The sequence below is a fragment of the Plecotus auritus genome, assembly GCF_963455305.1.
Source record: "Plecotus auritus genome assembly, chromosome: 11".
In the NCBI taxonomy this organism is placed as follows: Eukaryota; Metazoa; Chordata; class Mammalia; order Chiroptera; family Vespertilionidae; genus Plecotus; species Plecotus auritus.
In genome coordinates, this window is record NC_137777.1 from 1,738,942 (window position 1) to 1,759,262 (window position 20,321).

A 20,321-nucleotide genomic window follows, 5' to 3' on the forward strand; every position below is an offset into this window, starting at 1 on the left:
CGTCGGGTGTATGTGTGCGCTCCGTGTCGCTTGGAGATGGGAGAGCAGGGCGTGGTTTTACCAGAGCTGCCGGCTGCGGGAGGCGGCCGTCCCGCCGAGGGTGGGTTGGAGCTCTGCGTGGTTTTACCAGAGCTGCTGGCTGCGGGAGGCGGCCGTCCCGCCGAGGGTGGGTTGGAGCTCTGCGTGGTTGTCCGTGTCTTTCTGTCTCCACAAGGGCGTTCTGAGTGAGCTCTGCCTGCTCGCTGAGAAACAGTCTGCCTTCTGACATAGTGGGCATGATGTCACTGTCACCTCCATAACGACTCATGGGCAGCAGCTGAGTGACTGGGTTAAGAACACGACAGCGCAGTGGGGTCCAGGCAGGCCATTTGCCTCCTCACATGGTCCCACAGGCCCGCAGGCCGGATGTGTAACCTCTCCGCTGCACCTGTCTCCCTCCCTGCAGAAACGGACGACTACGCTGAGATCATCGATGAAGAGGACACCTACACCATGCCCTCAAGTAAGCGGCCCGCCTGCTCGGCGCACATGCCACAGGCTCACCCTGCGCTAGACACTCACTGTCCTTCTCCACCGTGTTCAGTGCCTCCCTGTGACACAGCATTCCTCTCAGCCTCCAGAATTCCACACCTGGTGTGCCTAGAACCCAAATGCAAGTTAGTTTAGTTACAGGCTTTTTGTCATCTTGCTTTCGGGCTCTGTGATAGCGTGATTTTATTGATGAGAGTATGGCCTCTCTATAGAGTGTTATTTAAAGTTTAAAAATCTGTATTTAATTTCTAAATGTCTGTCCAGTGACTTGCATTTCCCCTTGGAATTGTTGTTCTTTCTTTTTTTTAAATAAATTTTTTATTGATTTCAGAGAGGAAGGGAGAGGGAGAGAGAAACATCAATGATGAGAGAGAATCATTGATCAGCCGCCTCCTGCACGTCCCCCACTGGGAATCGAGCCTGCAACCCAGGCATGTGCCCTTGACCGGAATTGAACCCGGGACCCTGCAGTCCGCAGGCCAGCGCTCTATCCACCAAACCAAACCAGCTATGGCAAATTGTTGTTCTTTACTGCCCTGGACTCCCTAGCTACAAAGAGCTGCTCTGATCCAGTGCTGCAGCCGGTGGAGGGGTGGGAAGCTGACCGCCCGCAGCCTGGGAATAGCAGCACCCCGCTTCTCTGCCGAGCTGCCTGCTGGCTGAGGAGAGTCTGGAAGCCCCGGTCTACTTGGAGTTTATAGTCCCAGATCTGGAATGGGAGGTGCCCTTGAAATGTCATTCCCATTTTAAACGTGTACCCTCCCTCTTAGAGAGGCCCCGTTATGGTTCCAGCTTACAGCCTCAAAGGCCCGGCCAGTGGTCGGCAAACTCATCAGTCCACAGAGCCAAACAGCAACAGGACAACGATGGACATTTCTTTGGAGAGCCCAATTGTTTAAACTTAAACTTCTTTAACGCCACTTCTTCAACATAGACTCGCCCAGGCCGTGGTATTTTGTGGAAGAGCCACACTCAAGGGGCCAAAGAGCCGCATGTGGCTCGCGAGCCGCAGTTTGCCCACCACAGGCCTAGATAATTCGAGTTGACATCCTGATTTCAGTAGAGTTGTGCATATTTGTAGCATGTTTAGGTGCTTTACCCTGTTGTGTAACTATTTTAAAAGATGCTCGCGTTTAGATTTACTATGTGCATTGAGGAGCCGTTACCAAAATACAGGGCTGTGAGGCAGGCGTAGTCCCGGCGGGCCCTGGGCCCTCTCCGCCCTGTGTCACAGAGAGAGCGGCGGAACAGGCGGGCGAAAGCCACACTTCTGTGAACGTTTTGACTTGCAGCAGCAATTTGGGAAAACGTTAATTTTTGTTTAGTCATTTTGTTTAGTTATTTGCACATTCCTGCAGAGAATCCAAATTTTTATTTGTATATTTATTATTCAGAGTTGAGTAGTAAATGCCCAAATGGCTACTTTCACGCAGACCCCCACAAAAATGAGTCATCATAAAGGAGTTTCTGAAATAGAACTGGGAGTGTCGTTTATAGCACGCTGAGTTACCTGGAGGGGGTAGCTTTTCCTTGTGTCTGGTCCTCTCTTTTACTCGTATCCATGGTTAAAGTATTTCATAAAGTGAATATTATTGACATGTACTCTCCATGTTTATTGTTGTTAACCTAGATTGCTATTAGCTGTTTCTAAGCAAGGTCTTCAATTTTTCTCTCTCTTAATTGCAATACAGAAAGCTATGGAATAGATGAAGGTAACAGGATCCTTTAAAATAACTGCATTTGCTTGCATTTGCAACCTATGGAATGATACGGGATGTTTCTTTCATTTTTAAGCTATTTTTCATTGATTTACTCATGCTGTTGATTGAATGGAACTACTAGCTAAAGGATTTTAAAGAGGAAAATCACCATCTAAATTTTGGGTTGAATTTCTGCATGATTTACAATTTGATAACCCAGGGGAAAGCTGTGTTATTCCATTGGTGATCACACTAATGGGGTATGTGCAGTAAGGGCTGCGGGAAGGACTTTCCTGGCTGGGAGAAATCAAAATGCATACGAAGTAGTGAATTGGTTAGAACCAATCTCCTAGGTCCCTAGTGGATATTCCTTTCCGTGTACCTCTAAATCATTGGTTTTGTGTAAATCAACAATCTACTACATTAATTTGAGGCATATGCTCTCAAAAATATAAAATACTCATAATTTATGTGATGTGCTCAACCTGATTCCAAGTCATCTAATTTTAAAATTAATTTTTAGAAGCTACCTCTTTAAACTCTTTTAGCTCCATGAATAATATTGAGATAGGGTTATAATAAAGTGGAACACTCTTAAACTTTTAGAACATACAGTTACTCACAACATAATTTTTTTGTTGCCTCCATAACTTACAAGTTTAAGTTATTTGTAAGATAATTGCTTTAAATAACTTCTTAGCCTTCATATATTAATACCTGAACTAATAGCACTTATTAATAAGCATATAAGTTAATATTTAGAGAAATTATTTAAAAACTATCTAATAGATATAAACTAAATCAGACATTAAAAATGTGAAAACAGATCTGCCTGCAATAGAACTCGGTGTTTTGGTAGTTTAATCAGTGCCTACAGACACGAGTTCCTTTAAAGATGCTGTTTAAGAGAATTCCACTGGGTTGAAAGCGTCTTCATAGAAAGATGTGCCACTGTTGACATTGTTACTCAGGGGTGTTCATGAAATGAGCTGTGTAGAGTGTCATTTCCACATTTGGTGTGGCTGTACTTGTGTTTTTGATGTGTGGGTCCTGTCTTGCAGCCCGAGATTATGAGATCCAAAGAGAAAGAATAGAGCTGGGACGGTGTATTGGAGAAGGCCAGTTCGGAGATGTGCACCAAGGCACTTACGTGAGCCCCGTAAGTCCCAAGTCTGGACGGCTGTGACTGTCTAAGTTGAAATGGCCTTTTGCTTGTCTTCGTAAGCCCTGAGTTCCTCGAGGTATCGCAGTTGGCTTCTTAAAGCTCATCCTGTATGTCCACTTCCTTAATACGTTCAAAAATGGCAAAATGGCCAAAGAGCTCCTGGAGTGCTGGGTCTGTCCTTTATCCTCTTCTCTTTCAGCCTCTGCCACCAGTTCTAGATCCCATAGAGGGTTGTCCATTGGCTGGGATTAGCAAATAGATGACCAAAGTGAACAGCAGCCAGCCAATATTCCCACCTACCTGCATTTTCAAGAAAAGAACATTGATTTGTTCCATATTGCCCTCCACTGAGATGTGAATTTTAAAAATTAGTTATTTAATAATAGCTTTATTGAGATATAATTCACAAACTATCACATTTACTCTTCCATATGTATCATTCAGTGTTTTTAGCATGCTCACAGAGTTGTGCAACCATCACCACAGGACATTTTAGAACATGATTTTTATCCCCAAAAGAAACCCCGGTTAACAGTTACTTCCTTTGGCCTCTCTCCCAGCACTTGGCAGCCACACATCTACTTTCTCTTTCTTCAAATTGGCCTTTTCTGGACATCTCATACCGGAGGCATCAGACGATATGTGGCTTTTGTGGTTGTTTTTCTCAGCACGATGGTTTCAGGGTTTGCCCGTGTCATGTCATATAGAACTTTACTCCTTTGTATCAGCAAATAACATGCTGTTGTGTGGATACACCGTTTTTTGTTTACCCTCTCCTCTGCCGGTGGTTATTTGGGTCACCACCACTTGGGCTGTTACAAATAATTCTGCTGTGGACACTCATGTACCGTTTCTGTGCACGTTTCCCTTCTCCTGAGTTCACATCCGGTTCTGTCAGGCCCAGGGTCCCCCTGGCTGCAGAGCAGACAGCCACCTGAGCCTTCCCTGCCGCAGGCAGAGGACCTCGCTGGCATGTGTGTGACGCTGTGGTTTCCCAACAGGAGAATCCAGCTCTGGCGGTTGCAATTAAAACATGTAAAAACTGTACTTCCGACAGCGTGAGAGAGAAATTCCTGCAAGAAGCCTGTAAGTTTCTAGAGATTTCTTTGGAACTCCATTTGACTTTATCTGTGAAATCCAGACTGTCTCTGAAGAAGAAAAATAATGTTTTGACTTTTATGAGGCAGCTCCTTTTATTAATCTTGCCTTGCACATTGATAGCTGTATTTGTAGAGGCCGTATCTGCAGATTTTCCCGGGTAAGCCTTGACGTTTGGGGTATGAACACAGATTGACTTACTGTCCCTTTGTCCTTCGGTACCTTGTACCATTGACATCTTCGCCTGGAATTGGGCAGATAGAGGAGTGGTCCCAGCCCACGTGCTGCAAGCCCTGGAGTTCGGAGAGAGCAGGACAGGCGTCCCCGACGCGTCTCTGCTGGATGCGCACAAGCGAAGCCCGTCAGGCTCCCGCCCTCCTGCCCTTGAGCTGGGAGCCCTTCCTCCTCTCACATGTCCCCTCTCATCCAGCCGCAGGCGTGGTCTCTCCTTCCCAAGCACTCATCGCCCAGTGGCCTTGCTTGCAAGTAGTATTGTCGCTCCCACCCTCTAGACCAGCCGTGGGCAAACTTTCTGACTCGAGGGCCACAATGGGTTCTTAAACTGGACCGGAGGGCCGGAACAAAAGCATGGATGGAGTGTTTGTGTGAACTAATATAAATTCAAAGTAAAGGAGCGGAGGGGAGAGCAAGAGAACCGGATAGAACAGCCGGATCCGGCCCGCGGGCCGTAGTTTGCCCACGGCTGCTCTAGACTCTGAGATCCATGGGGGACAGGGACTGTGTCTATTTTGCTCGTAGAAGGCACTTGGCGGACACTGGTTGTATAAATGAATCTCAGTATTCTTCATTCCATGAGCCCTGACCAACCAGCTGCTTTCCCCTCTCCATCTTTGGGACTGTTTACCACGTGACAGTCAGTCAGTGAATAAATCTGGGACCCTACGCGGCTTCATCAGTTGTCTAAGCATAGCCTTAGCCCTGCTGTGTCTCTCTGACTTCAGTAGACTGGGGCCTGGTGGGGACTGCTGCCTCAGCTAGTCTTACTGCAGAGCGTAGGCCCAGAAAACACAGAGCGAGCCAGCCATCACCACCGAACAGCCTGGCGAGGAAGTAACTGTGGACACTGTTCTCCCCAGTAACCATGCGCCAGTTTGACCACCCTCATATCGTGAAGCTGATTGGCGTCATCACGGAGAACCCGGTCTGGATCATCATGGAGCTGTGCACTCTCGGAGAGGTACCATGTGCCAGGCCCGGCCTATGGGCGGGCTGCCCCGTGTGCCATGATCTGGCCCGTGTGGGCAGGCTGCCCCGTGTGCCATGATCTGGCCCGTGTGGGCGGGCCGCTGGTGCAGGTCAGCTGGGCTCAGTACTCACGCAGTCCACACTGGCTGTGTGATGTCCTTTGTTAAGAAAGGGAGGTATATCAGAGGATATAGTACAATGTCCTTCCTCGTCCTTACATTCCCCAGTCGTCCCCTAACTCAGGCCCAGCAGCGCATCTGCCCCAGCCAAAAGTTTTGTTAGGACTGGAAGCAACAGTCCTGACAAAAGTGGATCTCTTTTCCTCTCTGGTGCTGGGAGGGTGAGAGAAGCAGTGGCGAAGTAGTGCTGGATTTTGGCAAATCTGAAGCGTTCCTTGAGCTTTTTAGAATTCACATTGGACCCACTGACATTAGTCACAGTTTCAAAGATGAGTAACAGTGTGAAGAGCTCTCCTTACTTAACTTTCTCCAGAACACGAACTAATCCCTGTACACCATCCCCTGGGACCTTGTTCCAAATGCAAACTCTTGTGCCCCACCCCAGGCCTGCTGTCTCCCACCCTCCCGCAGGGGCAGGGGCGGGGCGGGGCACAGCAGCGAGGGCCCAGAGCCGTGCTATCACCAGCACGCCGCCTCGGTGGCCTGGCCTGGTTGGGGATCTACAGGTTGATTTTTCAGATGCAGTTTTCTGCTACTGAGAGTTAATGCAACTTCGAAAACATTACACACGTTCCTTGTTTCTTAAAGGTTCCCAAATACAGTTTTGCTTCTGATGAGTATTTGGGTTACCAGCTACCAGGAACCGAAGTGTAGTTTGGTCCTTCCTCCGTTTTGCAACAGCATCACCCCCACGCCCGCCTTTGCAAGGGCCCTGCCTGAGGTCCCCACGCTCTTCTCCCCACGTATGCTAACAAAGTTTGCTGGCTGGAGTATTGTAAGGTCCCTACAACATCTCCCCTCCTTTGCTCTACCTTTCCGTATTTTTCTGTTTTTTGTTTTGTTTTTTTTTTAATATATTTTTATTGATTTCAGAGAGGAAGGGAGAGAGGAGAGAGATAGAATGATCAATGATGAGAGAAATCATTGATTGGCTGCCTCCTGTACGTCCCCTACTGGGGATTGAGCCCGCAACCCAGGCATGTGCCCTTGACCAGAATCGAACCCAGGACCCTTCAGTCTGCAGGCCAGCGCTCTATCCACTGAGCCAAACTGGCTAGGGCTGTTTCCATATTTTTGTACAGTATTTTTCTGCTTTGCTTTTGAAGAATTGGCTAATTCTTTGGGATTAAAAAATGTCTCTCCTTTATATGTTGATTTTGTGGAATCAGAGTATTCCGCTCCTCTGCCTTTCTTGCTATGTTAGCATTGAGCTGAATGAACCATGCCAGTGGTAGGCACCACGGGGAAGCCCAGCGGGATAAATACCCTAAACTCGACCAGTTGACCTTTCTGCACCCAAAGCTCCATTGGGGTGGAGGGGGGGCACCACCCCTCCCTTCTTCCCTCCCCTCCTCACCTATCCTCAGGTCTGCCCGGGATGGGGTGGTGTGAGCTGACCGTGCTTGTGTAGAGGTGACTAGATCTTTTTGTTTTCTAACTAATATTATTTAGTAACTAGTGCCCCGGTGCATGGATTTGTGCACATTGGAAGGAAATCAATTAGAAGGTGGCCGGAGGGCCAGGACTGGGTGAGATGGGCCAGACACGCCCTGGAGCCAACCTCCCTCAGTTCCTCCCCGGCCAGTGGCAGCGCAGCTCTGTGGAGTGAGCGGGGTCCCTCTGGCAGGTGGGGTCCCTCGGCCTGGCCTGTGGGGATCGGGCCGAAACCGGCTCTCCGACATCCCCTGAGGGGTCCTGGATTGCGAGAGGGCGGTTCTCGGGTGACGCACCCCAGAATCGGGCTCTCTCCTTCTGGTTCCGGGGTGTGTCACCCGAGAACCGCTGCTGCCAAGTCACCGCAGCTCAGCAGCTCCTGTGTTGAGCGTCTGCCCCCTAGTGGTCATTGCGCATGATACTGCCAGTTGGATGGCTGGATGGTCACTTAGCCTTTTATATATTCATTCCCTGGAAACATCTTCCTGGTTTTTTTTAGAAGTTTGTCTATAGTCACGAAGATTCCAACTTAACAATAGGATTTCAAATAAAGAATGATTAACTGTAGTTTCTGAGCTAGTATGTTTGGTCCGTCATGCTTTGCTCTTAGGGGAGAACTGAAGCCGTTCTCACTAAGTGCATTTAGAGATGGCCGCATTGTGGTTGGAGTAGCTCTTTGGCTGTGAATTTCTCTTCTCCACTAATCCTTCCATTTTGTCTTGGTCACTGTCCCAAAGCTGAGGTCATTTCTGCAAGTCCGGAAGTACAGCTTGGATCTGGCGTCCTTGATCCTGTATGCCTACCAGCTTAGCACAGCTCTCGCGTACCTGGAGAGCAAGAGATTTGTGCACAGGTAAGGTCGGGGGGAGGGGGTGACTGTGTGCTGCTTGACCCGGGTGTGCGGGTGCTGTGTCTGCCCTGCCCGAGCGAGGTGTCAGTTTAGATCAGTTCCCTTTTCCTCCCACACACACTGTGGAGAGCCTGACCGCGCACGAGAGCAGCGAACACTCCGTCCTGACACATGGGCCGGGACCTTCCAGGACACTGAGTGTCCTGAGCATCCGTGTGTCCCTGGGGTTTCTGAGTGTAACCTGGGGCTAGTTTGAGTGCAAGTGAGGGCTTGGTATTGTGTTAGTGCATTAAAGCGAGCACATCAGCAGAGACACTGACAAGTAATGAGAGGACTCTTCTTCATCCTGCCTCTGAGGCAGCAGGGTGCCGACCATGGCTGTGGGTCACCGGCAGTAACGCCGCTGCAAAAACGATTGTTTGCAAAGTAATGAGCGGCTTCGTTATTTGAGAATGCACTTTGCCATCATCATTCATAATACTGGTCATCATATTAACAAGTAAATATCTGCCAGCAGAAGCATACTTGAAATAAAATAGTAAAGTGTCCCTCTTCAGTGTGTGGTCAATCTCCTGTTTGCGTTGTGTATAAGCTGTCTTTCAGAGTACCTATATGTCTGTATGTAATATAGATGACTTTGTGGTTCATCTTCCTTGTGTTAAAATTTGTTGGCCAAATTCTTCCTTATCAGGGACATTGCTGCTCGGAATGTTCTGGTGTCCTCAAATGATTGCGTGAAATTAGGAGACTTTGGATTATCCCGATACATGGAAGACAGTACTTACTACAAAGGTAAGATGGGAGCAATAAATAAGCAATAGGTTCAGGACCTTTCATGGGTGTTATTCCTTTAAAAGGCATGTTTGTAAGAAACAGGCTCAGCTGATTGTTGACAGGTGTGAGCGAATTCACGGAAAGGACAGCCTTCCGACAGGTGCAGGGCTGGAGCGCTGGCGTCCACGGGCACGCGTGGGCCTCAGCCTGACCGCCTCCATGTCACTCACAGCGGGTCACGGACAAGTACAGAATGTACAACCTCTGGGAAAAACATAGGAGTAAATGTTTGGTATCTGGGGCTAGGCAAAGAGTCCTTGGACTCGATACCAAAACATCTGTAGAAGGAAAAATGGATAGATTGGACCTCATCAAAATTAAAGATCTTTGTTCTGCAAAAGACCTGTTAAAAGAATGAAAAGACAAGCCACAGAGTGGAAGAAAATGTTTGCCAACCACATATCTATCCAACAAAGAACTGATACCTGGAATATAGAAAGAACTCTCAAAACTCAACAGCACAAACGAAGCAAAGAAGAAAGAAAATGGGCAGAAGACATGAAGGAAGATTTTCCTGCAGAGGACAGGCAGATAACAAATGAGTATGTTATTGAAGCGGACATGCCGATGGAGACCACAGTGAGATCCCATTGCACACCCACCAGAACAGCTAACGTGAAAGGGGCGATGCCATCAGTGCTGGCAGAAACACACAGGAACCAAATTCCTGAAATCAACTGTGAGACAGTAAACAGTGCAGCCACTCTGGAAAGCAGTTTGCAGAGTCTTTTTAAAACTTATTTATGTGAAAATACGTTTTCACTCATTTCAGAGAGAGGGAGAGAGAGACAGAAAACATCAATAATGAGAATCGTCGATCGGCTGCCTCCTGCACGCCCCCCACTGGGGATTGAGCCTGCAGTCCGGGCACGTGTCCTAACCAGGAATTAAACTGATCTCCTGGTTCATGGGGTGACGCTCAACCACTGAGCAACACTGGCTGGGCTATTTTTTTTTTTTAATCTTCACCTAAGGATATGTATTTTTATTGATTTGAGGCGGAGGGGGGGAGAGAAACATTGATCGGTTTCCTCTTGCACGTGCTCTGACTGGAAGTGAAACCACAGCCTTTCATTGTAGGGTCTGACTCTCCAACCACCTGAGCCACACCAGTGAGGGCAGGAGTTTGCAGACCCTTTGGGACCTAAGCATGCAGCCACCATGTGCCCGCGGTGACAGCCCTGGGCCTTCCTCCAGGGGAAGTGAACAGTACGCTCACCGAAGCTGGCACTTGCCGGGTGATCGCCTATTTCTCGTAGCCGAGGGTTGGAATCAGCCCGGTACCCTTCCTCCGGTGGGCGCCATCAGACGCCGCAGCCCGGGGTGGTCCCAGGGTCAGTGAGGGCGTCGGGCTCACACGCCTCCAGGACTTCGGCCCATGAGTGTGAACTGAAACCCAGCTCATGTGGATTTCCTTGAACTTGCCAACCTTGGACAGATTGACTTTGGTTCTTCAAATTATTATTGACCAAATGTTTTTATTAATGAATGTTTACATTCTAGTGTTTCAGCTAAGGTTTGCATTATAAATTCATGTTATGCTATTAGGGTGTATTCTAATTATTACTGCTGTTTACAAAGGCCAGTTTCTCAGTTGATTGACTTTTCCTATAGCTCCTGGCTGTTTTCTTTCCACATGCTTTCTGCATACGACAGCCTGAAACAACTTTAGCAGTGACCCTTTGTCGTGCGAAAATAAGTCTTTGGTTGTATATTCATTTTGGTTATTTGGTCAGATAACTGTAAAACAACCAAGTCAGCTTCCCAGTGTTTTAAGATCTAGTCCATGCCTAGCTCAAACCCTAACTCGTCCAAGCCCTAGAGTCCCCGTAAGGCTACCTCCAGGCAGGAGGGTGTGCGAGCCTGCCGTCCTTCAGCATTGACTGGGCAACGGGCAGCTTCCCGCAAGTAGCGCCTCCGAAAGGTCAGTGCGCAGAGTCCGCAGGACTTAGGAAACCCCCTGCAGGCTGGGGTCCTTCGGGTCAGCGCCCAGCTGTAGAGCAGTTTGTCTGGAAGGAAGCAAACAGGATTTGAGCTCAGTTGTCATGAAGGTTCTGGAAGTTAAGCGGGAAATTATAAATGGAATGAATATAGTTGTCTCCTGATGCCCAGTCACCAGAGGCGTGCTCCCTCCGCCGCGGAAGGAAGGCCAGGCTCGGCTCGTCACCCAAGGTGCCCAAACCTCGTGTCCAAAGAAAGAGGACCTACCGGGACAGGTGGAGGGTTAGGGTTATAGTCGGCGGAGAGAAGCACGCACATGTGATATTTCCCGGGCACCGTGCTTCAGAGTTCGAGGTGCTTCATGGATGGGAGGGGAGGGGCTGCTGTCCTTAGCAGGCAGCTCCCGCCACAGGGCTCCGTCCTGTGGGTGAGGAGCTGCGTGGGGAGTTGTAAGCTGCTTACCGGAGCTCACGCGAATGCCTTCTTCGGGCTCCCTCACCCTCCCTGCTCCCGCCTCCCCCGGGAGGACACCGGGGCTCCACGCCCCTGCCCAGGGGAACTGTCACCCTCCCAGGGACCTCAGGACGTCAAGGGAAGGAAAAGTAACTCCCAGGGAAACGCAGTTCAGGGCCAAATGTTTAACGCTTTTTATCTTGATACTAAAAACCTTAGCAAGCTGTAACTGTTAGCGTCCTCAGCAGGTAACAGAGGAGATTCACTTTCTAAAATTGGTCTTCTAGCTTCCAAAGGAAAACTGCCTATTAAGTGGATGGCTCCAGAATCCATCAATTTTCGACGCTTTACCTCAGCTAGTGACGTGTGGATGTTCGGTGAGTATTTGACCGGCTGTGTTTTTCTGGCTGCGCGCTCTCCTGAACGCACTGCGCCTGGGTCTGAGCATGTGGGTGGCGGCCGCTTGGACTCGTTGGGCAGAGTTTCCAGGTGTGGCTTCTGGGACGACCGCTGCTGGTCCCTTCCGGCACTCTTCCCTGCTTCCCCTGCCGTGCTTCTGCCCACAGGGCGGTCACCTCTGCTTCCTTCCCTCTCCGCTCTCTGCCGTCTCGTTCATGCCTTTCTGTGATGGACTTGAGTCCCTCTGGCTCTGTGATTGTCCCTCAGACCTGGGGACCTGAGGCCACGCTTCCTCCTCTCCGCTGGACTCTCCTCCTTCCTCACTTGTCTCAGGGCTTGAGGTTTGACCCTCGTCTCTGTGGTCCTGCCCCTTCCATGTCTGCTCTGTCCCTTCCCGCCTGATCCTCCTCCTGCTGTGGGTCCTTGAGCACCTCCCAGCTAGTGTAAGGGGCTCTCGGAGTCCACACTGCGCATCACCTTCCAGTGCAGGGGACGCCCCCTCCCACCCCTTCCTGCTGTGAGTCCTCCCACCTGGAGCACCTTATCCTGTACTCTCTCCCCCAGTGCAAGTTCTCTGTAACCTCAAGGTCAGCTGCAATGTCCCTCTTCCGTGAAGCTTCACGTGGCAGGTGTAGTGTCCCGACACACGGACTCCCGTCTCCGCATCTTCTGCACTTTCCCTGTCCTAACTCTCGCGTGGAGCTTGCGCAGTCTAATATGTGTCTTTTCTCTGCTGGTGTGTCCATGTACCTTTTCCTATAAATAAAAGTAACTTCATCTATATCAAGTGTGTGTCCTTATTTTCTTCTCTTTACTTGCTGTTGACTTAGTAACCATCTAGTGCTGTCACTGACACCAGGTTCAGGGAGGGCCTCTTCAGCCAAATAGGAAGTAGTCCGACAGGGTCAAGAAAGGCTCTGGGGCCTGGCTGGTGTGGCTCAGTGGTTGAGCATTGACCTATGAACCAGGAGGTCATGGTTCAATTTCCCGTCAGGCACATGGCTGGTTGTGGGCTCTATCCCCAGTAGAGGATGTGCAGGAGGCATCCGATCAATGACTCTCTCTCATCATTGATATTTCCATCTCTCCCTGTCCCTTCCCCTCTGAAATAAAGAGAAGAAAATATTTAAGAAAAGAGGAAAGGAAAGGGGGAGGGGAAGGGAAGGGAAGGGAAGAGAAGGGAAGGAAAAGGCTCGGTCCCAGGACCTCCCTCGTTAGCTGGGCAGCTGGGGAGCAGGTTACTTACGTCCGCAGGGAAAGGCTGTCCTTCAGATTCTCAGCGCCTGTTTCTTCACATTTAACGTTCCGGGAGCTGGGCTGTGCGCACACCAGGGCGTGGATGGAGTTCTGCACGGGGTCGGGGCCTGTTTTCCTGTGGCTGCTTTGCCTGCACTCGTGGGGACCTGGTCTGTTCTGTGCATGTTCCCTTTCGTGTCTGGATGAGTTGAAAGAGCTTTTTGGTGAGACGAAAACAATGCTAAGGGATGACAAAGGCTGTGTCACCATTTAGCTGGCAGCACTCCCCCTTCCTTAGTCACATAAAATAATGGCGCACCTGCAGCCCGTGGCGTCTTAGACGTGAGGAAGCGCTAAGTGCTGTGTTTAAAGAGGTGGAAGGTGTGAGGACTGAGGATGACGTGCGCTTTCGAGGAAGGGTGTCAGCGGCGTGTCATGTTCTCAGAAAACGATGCCCGGTGCCAGCGTGTCCGATAGAGCTGTCCTAGTTCTGTGAGCGAGCAGCCTGAAGCGCTGTCTGTCTGATGCACAGACTCCGTGCTTAGACTTGGGCTAATTACAGGCTCGAGTTCACGTGCTCTGAGAAGATGCCGTCCTCCTCTGAGGGACGGACCATTTTAGGAACTGAAGATGCGGAAGGAAAGCCCAGTCCCCCTGCTGAGGGAGGTGCACAGCGTGTACTTCCGGGAGTAGAGAAGGTGTCACGGGGGATCGGGAAGAGCGTTAGAGAAGAACGCGCAGATGTGCCTCTGGAGGAGGGTTTGTGAAGAAGGAAGCAAAGGGGCATTAAGCCGGAGAACTTCACACGAGCAAAGGCACGTGGGTGGCATGTTCAAGGTGGCAAGATCTCTGGGGGTCAAAGTGCCGGTGCTGACCGGGCGCCACCAGGAGAAAGCTGCCCTCCCTCCTCGCCGGGCTCGGTGCCCTGGTCATTCCGGGCTGGTCCTCATTTCCAGTTCTAGGTTTGGCTCATCTGTTCGATAGGAAGGTGAATGCCCAGTTGTTCAGACGATCCTGGGAAAGTGTGAGATTCTCAAGGGTAGATTACGAGGAGACGTTCCGAGGTTGGTGGTGGAGTGTGTGGACGAGAAGTCCCCGGCGCAGTGACTGACTTGTGGGTGAGCCAGGAGACAGCGCCATGTGCGCCGAGTCCAGGACAGACCACAGCTCAAAGGGCTCCGCGTGTTCCGGCTGCGGTGGCAGTGCTGGGCTTCCGCCGCTAGGCCGCGGGCCAACCGCTGCGCCCGTGAGCAGGTTGGACCGGCGAGCGAGAGGCTGAGACCCGTCCCGCTGCCTTTGCGCTTGCTTTTGAGCTGTCCACCAAGCCAGGAAGTGGCCCTGTGCTGCCAGGCCATTTCCTAATAGGAGTTTTAGATAAGAAAACCTCATAGAAAAGCTACAGTTTTTCCTCGGTAATTCAATGTTCCGTTACTCACATTATATTAAAGTGGTGTCGCTGTTCTTACAAGAGCTCATCGAATGTGCTTTATTGAGCGGGTGCCACATCACACAGCTGGTGGTCTCGTGTGACTCTGAAGCGATCCTGCTAAGTGCCCTGTTCTGTTCTCATCCCATTCCACAGGTGTATGTATGTGGGAGATACTGATGCATGGTGTGAAGCCTTTTCAAGGAGTGAAGAACAATGATGTGATCGGGCGCATTGAGAATGGGGAGAGATTGCCAATGCCTCCAAATTGCCCTCCCACCCTCTACAGCCTTATGACGAAATGCTGGGCCTATGACCCCAGCAGGCGGCCCCGGTTCACTGAGCTCAAGGCTCAGCTCAGGTAGGAGTGGGGGGCGAGAGGGCCGGGCTGGGCAGGCTCCCTGCTCCCTGAGTGATAGCAGTCACGGTCGCTTTATCAGTGCGTCAAAGGCTGACCCTGTTTCCTGGGCAAACCTAATTTTGACACTTACTTTGCATTTATTTATACCTTGCAAGAGTCTTAAGTAGATTACATCTTCAAATCTTCATAAACTTCAAATTATGTTGAAATCTCTCTCCCCTAACTTCTCACTGACTTCGCATGGCAGGCGAGCTCCTCGGGAACGTAGCCCTTGCTTGCCTCTCCGTCTCCTCTCTCACGTCAGCCCCAGCCCTGCCCCCGCCTGCGTCCCGCCAGCACCGCTCCCTGCCTCTTCTCAGGCTGTTCTCTCAGAGGTGCCTGCCTGCCTTCGCCCGTGAACCTGTTCCGTCTTTAGAATCCAGCCCAGAGGTCACCTCCCTGAGGAAGCTTCCCCCATCTGCCCTGCCCCCAAGAGACGGCCACCCCGGTGCCTTTCCGGAACGCCTGTCATCCCGCTGCCGGTCCGCTGCCGTTTAGAGGCTCCGGCTTCGTGCCAGGCTCTGCTGGACCCGGACCTTCAGCAGCTCCCGGTCCCCGACAGGCACGCTCAGGGGCTTGTTCGTGTGCTGAGCGCTAGACGTCGGCAGAGTGGCCCTGCCCGGCCTGGCAGTTCCTCGTTTGCTTGTTTGTGTCTCCGGCCAGACTCGGCTCTGGGTGGGCCCCACCAGGTCTGCCTCGTGCCTGTGCCCCGGAGCTCGGACCAGGCCCCCATTACGTGCTCAGTAAACGGTTGCCTAATTGAATGGAATTAAGTCTGGAGTAAGACTTAATACTTTAATAAATAAGATATTCTAATATTACACATATGCATGGGGAGCTTAATGTTATATCCAACCAGTGCCATCATTTATGGTGAGCTGTGTCACCCGTTTCATATTCGGGGTGCTTCCTTGAGGTTATGTGAGATTTTTTAATTTGCTGCCATTTAGTCTTTTTTCATAAAATGTAGTCAATATCAGGGTCCAGAAGGCCCTGAGCTCATCCAGCCCAACCTTCACCAGTGCTTGAACCTCCCTAACCATCTATAGCCTCCCCTCCTCTCAAGCACTCAGCCTGCTGGACAAGTTTCCTGAGAGGAGAATGCAGGCCCCTGGGAGAAAGGGAAGGGCCATCCAGGCAGCAGCGATTGCTGAGTGCCTGCCTCTAAGCGGGGCCTGTGGAGTCCCCAGCGCGCAAAGCACAGGCCTGCCCCGGGTCAGGTCCGCGGAGGAGACTCCGGAGGAGACAGGAGTTGGCAGTCTGTGCCCTGTGCCGCCCACGCCAGGGCGCACGGCCGCTCGCTCTGCATCTCACATACAGGGCGGTCTTCACTCCAGAGGCCTGCTCCAGGCCAAAGTCGAGCTTCCTCCTTTTCCTACGACTTAGTGCACGTTCTCTCACCGCCGGGGCTGGGTTTGAACGTGCTTCCTGTTTTGCTCGTAGGCTTGTTTGTTCCCTGGGTCTTGCCCCACAGCTCACAGGTTCTGCCCTCGCAGTCTCTGCCCTCTGGTCCCACTTCCACCTGCCTCCCTCCCTGACTTCTTGCCTCTTGACCTTGCGTCCCTGCCCCATCGCTCTGAGCAGAGATAGGTGTCTACTCTGGCCTCTTCCGCTCCGTCCTCCTGGTTCTTGGCAGCACTGCTGGGCTCGCTCCTCCCGCCCCCTCGTCTGCTTCCTGGCTGTGCTGCCTTTTCTCGCAGCCCCTCCGCCTGATTTGAAATCGCCGCTGGCCATCATGTTTGTCCAGAGCAAAGCTGTGGCCTTCTCCTCTCGGCCCCTCACCTTCTGTTGTGACAGTGGGGCCTTTGTCTTCAAGTCCACCTTGGGGTCATGGGTAATTCCTCGCCCGCCCACCAGCTGACAGCTGGAGGCCTCCCTGTGGTGCCTTCAGCCCCATCCTCCTGCCCGCTCCTTCTCCACTGTCCTCCTGACCGTCCTCCCGTCTGCCCAGGAGAGCTCGTTAGTCCGTCTCCTGCAGCATCGCTGTGGGACATGACCCTGACTCAAACGGTATGGCCTTGACCTGCCCGTTCTTCCCGTCCTTTTCTCACACTGTGGCCAAGCTAACCCCGCCTTCTAGCCTGGACCACCCCTTCCCCTGGTGACCCTGCCTGTCCCTCTGGGCTTCTCCTGTGCTGGCTCTTCTGTGACTTCCCAGCTAACTCACCGCAGCCCTCGGAGTCTTCTGAGCACATCCTTCTTGTCCCGCCCCCATGTTGCCACACTGGCTGCAGCCGCGTTCAGTCCCACAGACACCGAGCACCCCGTAGCTGAGCCTGGTGCTGGTCACTGGGGCAAGATGACTAGAGCACTTTTCCTGCCCTCGAGGAGCTCACAGTCTAGTATGTCTCATCCCCTACTAGACTGAAGCTCCTTGAGGACAGGGATCGTCATACTCACCTCGGTGTCGCCCGCACCTCCAGGCCAGGAGCCTAGGCAGGAAGGGATCACACAGCCACTGAGCTCATTGCCGAGCGCGCGTGAGCGAACCCTGCCTTTCATTTAAGGACTGTTCCTTCAGGTAAACTAGCCCCGAAACTATCCAGGATGGCTTTTTAGAACTAAATATAACTATTTTCAAACACACACACACACACACACACACAAATAAATATAAGATTTCTAGACTATAATTTATGGATATCTTCCTATGCACAATTAGCACAGGCCATTGAGAATTAATTTATTCTGTATTGTCCTGTATTAGTCAGAAATTAAATTTAACTTTGTAATTGAAAATGTATAATACGGCTACCGAAAAGGCCAGTGAAATTTATAATCTGCTAGCTTGCTTGGTCACTTACATGTAACAGTGTATCACAGTAATTAAACAGGCTTTACTGAGCTTTTAAAAAGTTTTATTATATTCAACATGCTTGCAAAGTAATAAATTTGGAAAGTCCTTACCTCAGGGCAGTTAATAATGTTTCCCAAACCCCATCCTCCTCGTCTGCCTTAAAAGAAAGGACTGCAGAGAGACTCAGCCGGGTGCCAGCCAGCCGCCGCCCACCGTGGGTCATCTGTGTGCCCCTTCCTCGCGTGAACCTTGTCGGGCAGACTCGTGAAGTACTCGGTCACTCTGTCGTGGGTGGGTCTCTGTGACTCAGAGTCTGTCCTTCCATCCTGAGTCTTACTCATGGGTGTGAACGCACCGAGACGCCAGTAAGATGGACCTGACAAACTCGCTCCGCGGAGCACGGGGCCGGGCCTCAGTGAACGTTCTCTCCACGTGTTCTCTGGTGTTTCTGTGCGGTGTGACTGACAGCTCATGTGTGCACTGTTTTTAATGAAAATGTTGTTTAATCGCTGATAAATTCAGTCAATTGTTTAATAGCTACTATGCCAAGGAAACCACCGTAAACAGCTTTCGTATTTGCCCTTTGGGAGCGTGTGTTCCAAGTCCGCTCCAGCAGTGCTCTGCCTGCTCCGCGGTTCCTGCCGGCATCGCCGTGTCCGTGTCGCACCCCTAGGGACACGTCCTAAGTTAATGTACTTTCTTAAACCCTTTTTAGACAGACAAGGGCAGTACACAAATAGAATTATCCACGTGCAGCTTTATACCATAATTTTTACATTTTTTAACTTGTTATTGACATACAAAGATGTGAACATGTGAACATGCCAAGAAGTAAACGGCTCATTAAATTTTCGCACCCAGGCACACACACTCCTGTAACCAGCATCCAGAGCAAGACCAGCGCTGCCGGCCCCCCCCCCCCCCCAGCTGCCCTCCCAGTCACGGTGCACCCCGCGCTCACGACCCTGTGGGCTCCCTGCCTGAGCGTCACGTCAGTGGGCATTCTGTGCGGACTTTTCTGTCTGGTGGGTTTGCTCAGCGTGTCACTTGAGATGGTCCCTGTTGTCCGGGTGGCTGTGCTGCATGCGCGTGGCTGTGGTGTCCGTGGATGGCTGGCACAGCTTACCCGCTCCACTGCTGGGTCCTTTGCAGTTTGGGGCCGTTGAGACTCTGGCTGTGTGAACATGATGATGGGCGTCTCTTGGTGAGCACGTGTTCAACAGCATCAGTCCGGTGTGTACCCAAGAGGCAGCCGTGTGCACAAGTCTAGTCTGTAGGTGCCGCCAGTTTCCAAAGGGGATGCGCCCACAAACTCAAACTCTCGTTCTCCAGCCCCAGCGTGTTAGCCCGGGGCCGTCACTCCTGGCTCCAGCACGCGGTGTCTGCCAGGAGGCCGGCCAGAGGAGCTGAGTGGTGTGCAGGCAGATTACCTGAGCTTTTCTGTTCCAAAGACACTGGCCGGTGAAGTATCAGCCTGGAAGGGGCCCAGGATTCCGAGTGGGTCTCCTGTCACTGAGCCTGGGGAAGCCCTTTTGAACCAGCACCGTGTCCACTGATACAGGCCTCCATCCGCTCCGTTAATGGACTGGTCATGAACTTCAAAACCGCTGTTTACTGAGCGCTCTGTGGGCCGGCTTCGTGTGTGACCTGCCACGTGGTTTCCCCTTTGTCCTCACAGCCCCGGAGATGAGGCGGCGGCATCGTTCTCCGTGTGCTGAGACGGGTCAGGCAGCTGACCGCGGCCGGGCTGGGTTCCAGGCAGGCCCGCCTGAGCCCAGGGCCCGAGCCGGCGGCTCTGCTCTGCGCCTCGGTTGAGACATGCCGAGAGGTTGAGTGCTCCCCCTCTGATATGACGGTGAGCACCTTGTCAGTGTTGTCCAGTGAACAAGGAAGAAGAGCCCGGCGGCGGCGTGGCTCAGTGGTTGACCTGAGAACCAGGAGGTCACGGTTCGATCCTGTCAGGACACGTGCCGGGCTGTGGGCTCCATCCCCAGAGGGGGCGTGCAGAAGGCAGCCCACCAAGGATTCTCTCTCATTGTTGATGCTTCTATCTCCTCCTTTCCTTTTGGAAACCAATAAAAACGTATTTTAAAAACAAAGTAATTTTTAAAGAGGAAAAGGAGGAAAACATACTTTACCAGGAGTTCCCACAGTGGGTTTTCTTACCTTTGTTTGAGTGCCAACCAAACAAGACCCCAAGGAGTGGCAGCATTCCTGGCGTAGGCACGGAGGCCCACCAGGGACCTCAAAAGGTGACTGGTCTCTGTGTGCTGGTTTCAGAACATTTGTTCTCTTCCTGATATTTGTCTCGCTGTCTCAGCCCGTGGCCTCTGAGTCCCAGAAGTGTGGGAGCGGTTCGGAAGTGCTGGGGAGGCCCAGTCTGTCTGCGGTGACTTGAGGCGAGGTGGCGGCAGTCACGTCATGCCAGCGTGTGGCCAGTCTGTAGTTACTGGTTGTGGATGCCTCCTGTCTGCGTGATACCAGCCTGTCTACAGCTTGCGGGGGGGGGGGGGGGGGGCGCGGTTAGTTATTTTAACTTAACATTGTCATCTTCCCTTCTTTGCTTTATCGAACAAAGCTGGCCTCAGTCAGGGCGACAACCAGGAGCGGCTGCAGCCACAGACTCGTACAGTGTTTATTTCCTATTACATCTCAGTGTCATACCCAAGGGA

General features: G+C 51.5%; 1 protein-coding gene across 23 annotated transcripts in view; it reads left to right on the forward strand.

The window, feature by feature from the left end:
• Positions 1–20,321, forward strand: part of PTK2 (protein tyrosine kinase 2) — a 118,666-nt gene that overhangs the window by 68,144 nt on the left and 30,201 nt on the right. For 13 of the 23 annotated variants that reach the window (XR_013959312.1, XR_013959314.1, XR_013959315.1 and 10 more), the window contains 9 exons: positions 446–502; positions 2,223–2,243; positions 3,293–3,390; positions 4,398–4,482; positions 5,592–5,692; positions 8,051–8,166; positions 8,855–8,955; positions 11,679–11,768; positions 14,609–14,813. Coding sequence is in view for 11 of the 23 variants with exons in the window: in XM_080646576.1 (XP_080502702.1) it covers positions 446–502; positions 2,223–2,243; positions 3,293–3,390; positions 4,398–4,482; positions 5,592–5,692; positions 8,051–8,166; positions 8,855–8,955; positions 11,679–11,768; positions 14,609–14,813 (874 nt within the window). In the remaining 12 variants the exon portion in view is untranslated. Of the gene's footprint in view, positions 1–445; positions 503–2,222; positions 2,244–3,292; positions 3,391–4,397; positions 4,483–5,591; positions 5,693–8,050; positions 8,167–8,854; positions 8,956–11,678; positions 11,769–14,608; positions 14,814–20,321 lie in introns of those variants that run through there. The other 10 variants (XR_013959311.1, XR_013959313.1, XR_013959317.1 and 7 more) reach the window with 2 other exon arrangements.